At 28.1% G+C, this 12,907-nt stretch overlaps 1 protein-coding gene and 1 long non-coding RNA gene across 3 annotated transcripts; both read left to right on the top strand.

Annotated features, from left to right (window-relative positions):
* Nucleotides 1-367: 367 nt before the first annotated feature.
* LOC150034837 (uncharacterized) lies at nt 368-3,858 on the top strand. Its single transcript, XR_016530958.1, has 3 exons — nt 368-633; nt 1,455-2,389; nt 3,764-3,858. It is a non-coding gene; the product is annotated as an uncharacterized LOC150034837 (long non-coding RNA).
* Nucleotides 3,859-5,380: 1,522 nt separating this feature from the next.
* On the top strand, nt 5,381-10,820 carry IDD5 (indeterminate(ID)-domain 5). 2 transcript variants are annotated; one of them, XM_039021291.2, is made up of 4 exons: nt 5,381-5,994; nt 6,101-6,497; nt 7,136-8,486; nt 10,472-10,820. In XM_039021291.2, exons 1-3 carry the CDS (start codon nt 5,841-5,843, stop codon nt 8,442-8,444), a joined length of 1,860 nt encoding a protein of 619 aa, XP_038877219.2. In that variant the 5' UTR covers nt 5,381-5,840; the 3' UTR covers nt 8,445-8,486; nt 10,472-10,820. The 2 variants fall into 2 exon arrangements, with proteins under 2 accessions (XP_038877219.2, XP_038877220.2); XM_039021292.2 differs by having other exon boundaries at nt 5,500-5,998.
* The last annotated feature ends 2,087 nt before the right edge of the window (nt 10,821-12,907 follow it).

Raw genomic sequence — 12,907 nt, 5'->3', positions numbered from 1 at the left:
TATATGAATATGATTCATATTAAATTTATATATTTTATTGAGAGGTGTTATAATTTGAATATGATTCAATTATTATTTATATGAATGTAATTCATATAAAAATTATAAGTTAAAATTAAAATGAATTTGATATATTCATATTAATATCTTAGGTTATTTGAGAGAACAATGAACTATAGTTTATGTTATATGTGACATAATATTAACTATAGGTTATATGTTATATGTGATATAACATGTGGTTTAAATATATATTAAATTGGTTAATATATATATTAAATTCAAATTTTATTTCAAATTTAATAAAGGGGAGGGAGTTACAACTCTCTCACCCCTTAATCTCTCATTCTCTCATGTAACAAATGAAGAGAGAAAAAGTTCTCTCTCTCTAGTTCTTCTCATTCTCTCTATGTTGTTTATAGAGAAGATTTTTTTTTCCTCTAGAATATTTTTTTTTCTCTAAATTTTTTTCTTCTTCCCTCCTACCAAACTTATGTGCAACACAACTCTGCACGATTCTCGTTCCAGAGAATAACAGGGAAGACTCTGTGGTGGTGTTCGGTTGTGCTGTACGTGAGATTGGGAGAAGATGACGCAAATTAGAGAGGAACACAAAGAATTGGCCTTCAACAAGTAAGTGATTTCTTAATCTCTTCCAATGAATTTGCACGGTAGAAAGCATGCTTAGGTTGATGTTTTTTCACGGTTTCTGTCACTTTGGATTTCCTACGTCCTGTAAAACGAAATTTTAGAGATTAATGTGTCCAATTACTTTTGCTATGGGAAATTCTAATCCCTTCATCATTGACATTTCTCCTAGGGTAAACGTAACCTTAATCTTTATAATTTGATTAAAACAATCTTGATAAAATAGTCCCTAATGCATGCACTATTTATGAGCATTTTATTAAATTACAGGGACGATTCATGAAGTTTTATCAAACTATAGGTATTAAATTCTAACTTTTAAAACCAAAATCATAAGAACTAGATTCTAAATTTAGACCAAAATTTCAATTTAACCAAAACATTGAGATAATCATAATTTGCCAGATTTTTTTTAATTAATTTTTTAAATGTGGTGATCTAATCATAATATGTTTGTCATATTCTAAGAAAACCCAAAATTTTGTTAATAGTTTCTCTTACTGTCTTACACAGGTTTATAATTTAAGTTGGGTTACTTCATTTAACGTTTCTTTTTCTTATGTAGTTAGGCAGAAATAATATAATTTGTAGGTTCAAATTTCCTTTTTTTTTTTTTAATTAAAAAATTATTTAAAAAAAAAACAAATTCAATCATTTTGCTTTTCCTAAACCTATATTACGAAGTTAAAGCTATACAAAATATTCTCAAACTTTTAACTTCTAATCATGCACCAAAAATTTCTCTAACTTCTTAGTTAATTAACTGTTATATAGAGTCTTTGATCTTGTTTATCTTAACCTCACAGTTTCGTCTTTGAAATTTTTGGATCGATAGAAACATTCACTGAAGAAGAGCTCCAGAAAATTGTACGAGATTGTTCACTTCATATATAATCTATCATGGTTTTATGTTTGGAACCATTCAAAAGGTCTGATATTAATAGAGATAATTGTTCTCACTTATATGCTCATTATTACCTCATTCCTTAATCAATTTGGAACTTTGTTTGTATATTGAATACTTAGAGACTGTTTGGGATGCTGAGATGATATAGGATATAGAGAGTTCTGATGTTCGGAAAATTTTGATGTCTGGAGAGTTCTGATCGAATATGAACGAGTATGTTCAAGCACTGAGATGATATACGATATACGAAAAGAAAATGGCTGTGAGATACGAAACACTTTCGAAAATGGGCCTACAAACAATTAAAATCGGTGATATAAAATGATATAATGGGCCTCCAAACACTGATATAAGATGTGAAGATATATAATCTCATGTTGGACAGTTACTTACCATAACAAAACATATATACCAAATAAACCCCTAGGCTTTGTGTCATTGTGTGTATATATATGTAATCGAATTCACACATTCTTCTATGTTGTTTATTTGTAGAAAAATCGTTAACATAAATCGAAACAAACGAGGAATTAGAGGAAAGAAATAAAAATTAAGGAATAAAAGAATAATAAAAGAAAAAAAAAATCTCACAAAAAATACGCTCCCGTGATATAATAATGGAGAAATATAATTTTATTATTATTATTATTATTATTATTGTTATTATTATTATTTGTTTTTGGAAATGTGTAGAGGAGTGGTTAGGTTTACAAATTTGATTCGACCACTAGGAGGAAAAGACGGAAACGGCCTTAGGGCAATGATGTGACCGCCAGCAGCCGTGGCAATGCCATATAAACTCAGCCAACCAGAGCTTTTCTTAGACTAATTAAGGTAAAAATACATTTTTATCCCTAAATTCTAACTTTACTTTTTATTTTGATTTTATATTTAAAATATTACAATTCTTTTTTACTAATTACGTTTAGGTTTAAGCACTAAACTTTTTTAAGTCTATGTGTTTTTAAGTTGATTTATTTTCATCTTTATATTTATAAAATATTCATTTTGATTTCTATATTTTTCACTTTAATCCATTTTGATCATTATACTTTTAAAATATTAATTTTGGTCTTTATACTTTTGACTTTAATTCATTTTATTTTTGGTTTTTGAACTTTTGAAAAGTTACCATTTTCATCATTTGAAAATAAACTAAAAGTGAAAAATGAAGGGATTAAAACTGTCCCTTTTTAAATTTTCAATTACGACCGAAATCAACATTTTGAAAGTATAGAGATCAAAATAAACCAAAGACAAAAGTATAAGGATCAAAAATGAAGATTTTGGAAGTATAAATAGAGCGAGCCAAAGATGTTGTTAAACTAATGAAGGAAAAAAACACACTTGATTTTATCTCTAGATTTTAAGTTTACTTTCCATTCGGTTACTAGATTTTACAATTTTACTAATTAGATTAAGCTTTGTTTCAACTTGGTCCTTGTGTTTTAACATTTACACTTTTAACATCGATTTTTCACTAAAAAATCACTTTTAATTTTTAACATTAATATCTACTAATTAATTTTAAATTGTTATGAAGTTCAATTTTAAAATTAATTTATAAATAATAATGAAAGATAGTGAAACTATATTCTTTTATATTAATTAACATACATTAACCTTAAGGGAATATTTAGAGTATTGAGTTAAGTTTTGAAGTATGAAGTTAATATGTTAGAATTAGGAAGTAGCATTTGGGGTGTAGAGTTTGTAAGATAGATTTCGTTGACAAATGTACAACAAAGAAAAAAAATAAGGGAAGTTTGAAGTTTATCAATAAATGTGCAAACTTCAATAATAAACACTATTGAAATTGAGTTATTTAACACTGATTTATAGTCAGGACCAAACGCACTCTAAAAATTAAAAGTGAGTATTTAATAAAAAAAAAAAAAAAAAAAAAACTAAAAATGTAAATCTTAAAAATGATCGACCAAATTAACCACATATAAAAAGAATTAAAAGATTTATCTTTTAGAAAAATGAAAATACTACATGATATTATTTTATTGAATAATATTTAAGATATGTTAAAGATCTAAAATTTTTTTTGGACATTTTTAAATATAAAAAATATTTACATAGCAAAAGTTCTAAAGATAAAAAATATTTTTGATTTTTTTTTATTATAAAATGAATATTTTTTGGGATTTTTTTATTTATAAAAATTTTCCTATTTTATTTTTATATTTTGGTTGATTTTAGAGGTCCCGTAAGCGAAGAAAAAGCGGTTTATGAAGAAACAGTAAAATAATAGAGGAAATTCAGCCAAACAGGGCCTTATCCAATAACCCTTCTTCAGGTGCTTTTCCATTCTCTTCTTCTCCACTTTTCATTTCCCCCTTTTTTAGCTCTCATATGCAAATATTAATTATTCCTTCAACTCCCACAGTATTACTTTTTTTTTTTTTTTTTTAATTAATTTTTTAAACAATTATTTCTAGATATCCATTTCAAAATCTACCCAAAAAATTTACATTCCAAGTGGCTGTTAACATTAGAGGAAAAGCACCTTTTTATGGTAACCTACATTTTAGCTTTAGTTTTTATTTACTCCCTAAATATTAAATTTTTAGTCCTTAAGTTTGGAGTTTTACTTTAATTTAACTTTTAAATTTTAAAATATTACAATTTTACGATTTTTCAAGATTTACACTTTTAATTTTAATTTTTCTTTTCATTAAATACTCATTTTATATTATGTTAATATCTATTAATTCTAATTAATTAAGATCTCTTGTTTGGTAACCATTTCATCTCATTTTCTTACAATAATTTGTTTAAATTTAAAAAATAAAAATTATTTTTTAAAAACAAGTTTTATTTTTCTAATAATAAAATAAATTAAGAATCAAAAGGGTAACATTTGGAATGTAATTAACAAAAAAATTTAAGAATGACTAATATTATTTCTGTCTCGTACATCCAAGAAAACAAAATTATTAGAAAAATTAATGAATTATTTAATTAGAATATTAGGCATTTAATTAATATTGTTAGGGTTTTTTGGAAAAGAAAAAAATAGTGAAAAAATTTGTTTGATTTCCGTGTAGAGCAATAAGGCCCACTAAGGCAGGGTGACGGAGAAAGGTTGTCTGGAAGTGAGTAACAAGATACGAAATATGAGAGAGAAAGAGAAATGTTCATGCTGCCCTCACGCACCATACGGTGTCGTTTTCCCCCTCTGGATTGGGTCCACCGACCTCTACCCTCCCCCTCTCTCTCTCTTCAATTAATTTCCAGTTTGTACTCTTTTTTCTTTTTTCTTTTCTTTCATTCAACCCTAATTTTTTTTTTTTTTTTTACTTAAATCTCAAGCACTTCTACTACCAACAATAATATTCACATATCATTCTATTTCATTTTACAACATACGAATTGCTTATCATAGTCAATTAATTACAAGTAATTATTTTAAATGATAAAACTGTGCGAAGTATTTTCAAATATAACAGTGATAATCATTGATAGATTTTTATCAGTTAGTATCTATCACTGATTGATAATGATATTTTGCTATATTTATAAATAAGTTTACTCAATTTCCTATATTTTGAAACAAGCCTCATAATAATATGTGTTTAGGATTTAGATTATATTAATTTGGATCGAAAAGAGTAAATACTGTAACAAAAAAGGAAAGCGAGGATGAATTCAATAGACAAAGTAATATTGTAGGTAATTGTAAATTATAATGGTTAGAAATACCAAATATTATAATTGGAGTGGATTATAATAGCTCACTTTAGCCAAACACCCCGTTGTTTATTTATTTATTTATTATATTATTTTTCTATTTTGTATATGTGCTTGTGTATTCTCATGACACCAAATCAAAGAACAACCGCATAGAGTAGCATCACTTATACTCTGAACTTTCTTTTTTAAAATATTTATTTAAAAAAAAAAAAAAAATTAAGAGAGAGGGTAAAACTAAAAGGCATCTAATGGCTTCAAAGATGGAGTTGATTCCTCTATCTCTTTCTCCTCAACAGCATCCATTTCTATCCCCATCTCCATCTCCTTCTCCTCTCTCCCTAAAAGCCTATTAGTTTTTACTTTTATTTTTATTAGTATAAACCAAAGAAAAAAAGAAACCCTTTTGTTGAAATTTCCTTCTTTGTGTTTGTTGAATCTCATTTAGATGAAGCAAATAAACCCCCCTATGTTTGGATTTGCATGTTCCTAGAAAGAATTTCTGTTTCATTTTCCCTCAATTTCAGAGCAGAAACAAGAACAAGACAAAGAAGAACAAGAAGAATCAAAATTTAAAGATTAGAAGATGGCTGCATCTTCTTCCTCAATCCCACTGTTTGAAGGGCAGATTAGAGGTCAGCCGCAGCCACCACCGCCGCCACCGCCGTCGGCAGCTCCCTCCAATTCTCCAACTCCTCCACAACCCCCGAAGAAGAAAAGAAACCAACCAGGAACTCCAAGCAAGTATTTCTTAAATTTAGTTTCGTAATTATTTAATCAAAAGTTACTCTTTTTTTTTTTTTTTTTTTTCATAAATTGAAATTACAACTTATTTGTTTATTTCAGATCCAGATGCAGAAGTGATAGCGTTGAGTCCAAAGACACTGATGGCAACAAACAGGTTCATATGTGAAGTATGCAACAAAGGGTTTCAAAGAGAGCAAAATCTACAATTACATAGAAGAGGGCACAATTTACCATGGAAATTAAAGCAGAAAAGCACAAAAGAGCCAAAAAGAAAAGTTTATTTATGCCCAGAACCCACATGTGTTCACCATGACCCTTCAAGAGCACTTGGGGATTTAACTGGCATCAAAAAGCACTACTCTCGAAAGCACGGCGAGAAGAAATGGAAGTGCGATAAATGCTCTAAACGTTACGCCGTTCAATCCGACTGGAAAGCCCATTCCAAGACCTGTGGCACCCGAGAATACCGTTGCGATTGTGGTACTCTCTTCTCCAGGTCCGTATAATACATAACTACAGTCTACAATACATCTAACTATTTTCGATTCTTCTTTTTTTTTTTTTTTTTTTTTTTTTTTCTTTTCCTTAATTTCTTATTCTTCGTAGCCACGCTCGTTATTAATAAAATATGTACAAGAGGAGTTATTGAAAGCTCAATGTCAGAGAAAGAAAGACGAGAGAAAAGCCTTTCAATTAAGAGAAATACGAGATGCTATCTCAATTTTCTACTCCTTAAAATTAATTATCTAACTTAAATCAATTATGAGTGTGATCTTGTTAATGATATATAGCAATTAGATTATAATTTAGGGACTAATTTTTGAGTTGTGAATTATGTGCAGATATTTGTTATTTATTTAGTTATTTCATGTGTTCTTGTAAATATGATGATTTTAAATCCGTGAACCCTTGTGAATGGACCCACGAAAATTTGAATTATTCGTGGAATGTAATAAAACGACATCAATTTATTTTGTAGTTGGTAACATTATTATTATTATTATTATTTCTTTTTTCTTTGCGAAAATCTATTACCCTTTGGAATTTTGTCTTTTCAAATTCCTCATCATCTCTTTTATTCCTTTCCAATTTATATATAAACAATCTAATAATTTTTTTTTTCTTTTTTTGCAGACGAGATAGTTTCATTACACATAGAGCTTTCTGTGATGCATTGGCTCAAGAAAGTGCAAGACACCCTCCAAATTTAGGGTCAGCCATTGGAAGCCATTTATATGGAGGTAATAGCAATGTGGGTTTAACATTAACACAAGTCCCTCAAATTTCTTCTCTTCAAGACCATTCCAACATCACTCAATCACCTCACGACGTCCTCCGCCTTGGCGGCGGTCGAACCGGGCAATTCACTCATCTCCTACCTCCTTCTATTGGCTCTTCCTTCCGACCCCCACCGCAACAAGCAATGCCGTCGTCGAATGCAGCATTCTTCGGCTTATCGGACCATACTAACCAAAATAGCTTCCATGAAGATCATCATCAAAGCCAATCCCAACAAGGGTTGTTTGGAAACAAAGCCTTTCATGGGCTAATGCAATTCCCTTCTGATATCCAAACCCATGCAAATAACAACAACAATAATCCTGCCTCAAATCTCTTCAATTTGGGCTTCATTTCAAATCCCAATGGTGATAATACTTCCAATATGAATAACAACAATGACACCAACACTAACAATAGCAACAACAGCAGCAGCAACAACAACAGCAACAATCTTCCATCCTCTTTGCTAAACCAATTCAATGGAACAAACAATGGCAACAATGACGGTCCTGGCTCCAATATTTTCGCTGTTAACATAATGGGAGATCAAATCAATTCAGCTGCAGTCCCATCGCTCTATAGCACCGCTGCCCCGGGAGGATGTAGTAGCGGTACAAGCGGAGGTGGAGGAGCAATCCCACATATGTCAGCAACAGCACTTCTCCAAAAGGCAGCACAATTAGGCTCAACAACATCAAGTAGCAACACAACCGCAACGTTGCTAAGAACATTCGGAAGCTCTTCAACATCCAGCGGGAAGGCGTCGGATAGAACGCTATTCCCTCCGAGTTACGGTGGAGTCGTGTTCGGCGAAAACGAGAGCAATCTCCAGGACTTGATGAACTCATTCACGAGCGGGAGCGGAGGGAGCGGGATGTTCGGCAGCGGAATGAGCTCATTTGGGGTCGAAAGTTTGGACGATCCAACCAAGTTACAACAGAATCTAAGCACAGTGAGTATGGGAGGTGGTGGGACAGATAGGTTAACAAGAGACTTCTTAGGGGTTGGACAGATTGTAAGAAGTATGAGCGGCAGCGGTGGTGGTGGCGGTTATTCTCAGAGAGAACATAAACAAACGGCGCAAGGGATAGTTTTGGAGGGTAATGAGAGTAATACAGCGCCGTCAAGCCAAGCATTTGGTGGTGGAAATGGAAACTACTAGTGAATGAAGGAAGAAAAGAAAAAAAAGTACAGACAGAAACAGGTACGTACGTGAAAATAATTTCTTTTTTTTTTTTTTCTATAATTATTAATTAAGGACTAATGCTATTATTGTTTTAATAAAAGGGAAAAAAAAAACAATAATGAACTGGTAAAGTAACGTGGAGGGCATTGGTAATTGTGTGTATAAAATTGGGGTTTCAGTTCTTTTTTTTTTTTTTTTTTTTTTGCAGTACTGTTACTGCCTTGCAGTCGTGGGGATTTGGATTTGGAATTATTTTATAATTTTGTAATTTTGAAAAATGAAAAAAGAGAAAAAAAAAAAAAAAAAAAAGAAAAGGAAAAGGGGTTAATATTGGGTGTGGCACGTTATGTTGCATGAAGACAGTGAAGAGCATGCAGTACATTTAGGGTTTTTTGTTTCTTTCGTTGTCGCTTTTGTTCTCTTTATGTCGTTACGTCTTTATACTACACAATGACTTAGCCTGCCAGAGTCACGAGTTCCATTTTTCTTTTTCTTATATTTTATTTTATTTTTGAGAATAAACGTGCAAGCTTCTAAATTTTGGTGTGTCAAGAAAAGGTAATTTTCTTTTTCTATAAAAACGTTAATGGTTATATTTGATAAAATGTTGATGCATGACAATACATATTTTTAAAAGTATATTAAAAAAGTGAAAATTTTAATAAAATATAAAATTTAAGAGCAATGGTAATGGATAGCAATTTTAAGGTTAATAATGAAGTGTATAGTAATACTTTTTAAATGATTACAAATATAACAAAATTTATCATTGATAGATTTTATTGATAATAAATTCCTATTCGTGTTAGACCATGTCGTTGTCTATTTGTGATATAGTCTATTATGATAAACTTTTATAGCTAAATTTAAACATTGTGTTAATGTAAATATTTTGAGTATGATTGCTATATTTGCAACTGACTCTAAATATTTTGAGTATGATTGCTGTATTTGCAATTGACCCTATATTTTAATTAACAGATATAAATTCCTCTTTTTTTTAGGGTAATTGCAATGGGTATCATTTCTAGGGTTAATAATTAAGTGTATAACAACAATTTTAAAAATTACAAATATAGCAAAATCTATCGGTGATAGTCTCTTACCAGCGATATAGTTTATCATTGATTTAATCTTACTAGCGATGTTGTCTATCTCTAATAGACTTTAAGACTTGTAATTAAATTTTGTTATATCTGTAAATTTTTTTGTATTGTCCTATATCTTTTAATATTTTGGGTTAGATTTGTTATATTTACCATTCCTTTTTTTATTTTGTGAAAATTTCTTATTATCGATATGTTGTTAGTATTTTTGTTATATGTTTGTTGTTTTTTTCTTTTTTGTTTATGGTGTTAACCTCTCGTGGGCATGTGGAAACTCAATAGAAATGTTGGTATGTTGGTGGGAATATAATACCTTGTTTACATAATCATTTAATTTATTAGAATTTTTATTTTAGTCAAGATTGTCTGCTTATTGCCTCTTTTCTTATTTAAATAATATCTAAATTTTAGGTTAAGCATTTATAATTTCTTTAATGAACAAAATTACTAGCTAGCAAAAAATAAAAAATTCAACCATGGTTTCAATTTCAAATTCAATTGACTTTTGACATGTAACTTTACGTTGATAAGTTCATGAAATCCACACAGATATTCGATCTAAAATTAGGTTCTCAATTAATCATAAGGTATATAATTTTGTCAATTGATTCTAAGATATTAGATGAAACTTCACGTTTATCATATATATTGTTAAATATTAACTAGAATGTTGCAAGGATATGTTAAGCTAACAGGAAACTTGAGTTGTATGTTCTGAAAATTTGTTATTACTTTCTATTTTATTAGATATAATATGAATTTGATTTTATTATTGTGCATGTGATAGATACATATTTATATCATCACCTGAAGTTAGGTTATATTATATCTTTATATGCTTCTTGATTATATATGTTGTTTATACAAATGGCTAACCTTTATGTTTGTTTTGTTCAGATTTTTCAAATGCAACAAATATCCATGCCTGCCAACTTCAATCAGTGATAAAAAAAAAAATATATCAGGTAGTTCTTTTTCTTTTTTCTTTTTCCCTGTAATTTTACCATGAGAGGAAGGACAACCAGATAGCTAGTTTTTTTTTTTTTTTTTTTTTTTTTTCACTTTCAACTAAGATGTATTAATTCCATATCTTTTCTTGGGTACCAATGAGTTTTTTTTTTTCTTTTCTTTTTTTTTTTTAAATTAATTTTTAGTCTATCTAGCTAGGGCTAGGCTAAAATATCCTCTCCTTATAGTTCCATAGACATTTGCAAAGTCAATCCATTTCTTAATTACTCTTATTTCATCTCTTGATTTTTCTATATTTAGAAATAGTGAAGAAAAAAAATCTCAAATATTATGGTTTTCTCTCTCTCTCTCTTTTCCTACTTTTTATATATAATTTTGAAATGCAGTGGATGTGGAAGAATTCAAAGCTTGATAAATTCTTTATAATAAACTATTTTATGCTAGTTAGGTTGTTTTATGTAGTGTCTCAATGTTATGGTTAGGATTGTGAAGAAATTTGAATCTTAAACATTAAAATAAATTTTGTTTATGTTAAGTAGAAAAAATGTCAAGCTATTTATAGAAATAGTAAAAAAAATATTGATAGAAATTGATAGATTTTTATCAACGTCTATCACTAATAGAAACTTATTTAAGTTTATCATTGCTATAGATGGAAGCCTATCAGTGATAAAAATTGATGAAAATCTAAAATGATTAAATTTTACTATTTTGTGTAAATATTTTTTCTTATTTTTCTATTTTTCAAAATCGTTAATTTTTTTTTTCTTTTTAAAATTAAATGTGGTGTAGTTAATAATTTTATTGTGAAATATCTCGAGTGAAAACAGGGTTTAGTTGTTATTTGATGGAGTAGGTTGAGTTGTCCTCAACTTTCCAAGCAATGTATTATAAAATTTGAATATATAGACTTAATTTAATACTAGTTTATATGTTTGAATTATATATAAAAAAAATAAATTAGTGGTTGAATTTCAAGCAAAAATATATAGTCTAGAAAGGGTAGGATAATGGTTGTAAATGATAAAATTATAGAAAATATTTTTAAATATAATAAAATGTCATTGTCTATCGATAATAAGTCGTGATAGATTTCTAGCATTAACACTGCTAGATGGCTATTGCAATCCATCATTTATAGATAGTAACATTTTGCTATATTTGTAAATAAGTTTGTTCACTTTTTTTAACCATGGTTACTGTTATTATAAAGATACAAATAGCTAGTGATCATAGGGAAATTTTGAACATTGAATGGAATAATTTTATGATTGGACATTATTAATGGGTTATGAATGTTGTATGATTAAATTTTAAATAATTTATTTATAAACATTTAACAGAAGTTAAGGTTTTGGAGTTTTGATTTTAATACCATTTTTGTAGGGTTTAGTGTTAACAAGATGAGTAAACATTCTTAGTTATGATTATGGCAGCTTATTTGACAAAATAAACAAGCAGTAATTACTTTTGAGATATTCAAAAGTCTATTTTAATGTCAAATTCGAGTATAATACATTTCTACACAGAAAATTCTTATAAATAGAAAAATCTAAAAAATATTTAGATTTTAAAGTAAAAAATTTCAAAAATACTTTGTATTTTTAAAATTTTTTATTATAAAGTATAAATATTTTTAAATATTTTATATATTTAAAAAGGTCTCTTTCCACAATTTCATTAGATAATTAGTTACGTTTTTTTTTAAAAAAAAATAAAAATCTTAAAGGTACCCCGATTAAATTCAGAGGGAGTTTTAAGATGATCTTTTAAAACAGTAGAATAATTCTTTTATTATATATAGTAGTTTTCTTTTTAAAAAGAAATTAGAGCTACGGCCAAAATCTTAAACGCTTGAAAATATTTTTTTTCACTTAATAACCATTTTAATTTTTACTTTTTTTTTTTTAAAAAAATAAAGGTAAGCATTTTTAATTATTTTTTATATTTAAAAAGACCCCTTTTGAAAAGATAAATTCTTATAAATAAAAAAATCCCAAAAATATTTATATTTTATAGTAAATAGTTTTGAACTTTTGAAACTTTTTGCTATAATGTGTAGATATTTATTTATTTTTATATTTAAAAAGACTCCGATAGATATTGATAGACATATATAAGTGTTTATCGTTGACACTAATAGATGTATAGATAATAATATTTAGTTATATTTGAAAATATTTTCTGCAATTTTATTATTTATAACAATTATACTTTTAAAAACTAAAAAACATAATTTTTAGTTTTAGTTTTTTTTTTTTTTTTGGAAGTTAACTAGAATTGAAGTACTTTCCTTATAATAAATAAGAGGTAAGAGAACAAACAAAATCTGCTAAATTTAAAATAAAACTATAAATAATCTGC

Source organism: Benincasa hispida, chromosome 7 (assembly GCF_027475165.1).
Source record: "Benincasa hispida cultivar pf3 chromosome 7, pf3_genome.v1.1, whole genome shotgun sequence".
In the NCBI taxonomy this organism is placed as follows: Eukaryota; Viridiplantae; Streptophyta; class Magnoliopsida; order Cucurbitales; family Cucurbitaceae; genus Benincasa; species Benincasa hispida.
This window is presented reverse-complemented; position numbering and strand designations above follow the sequence as displayed.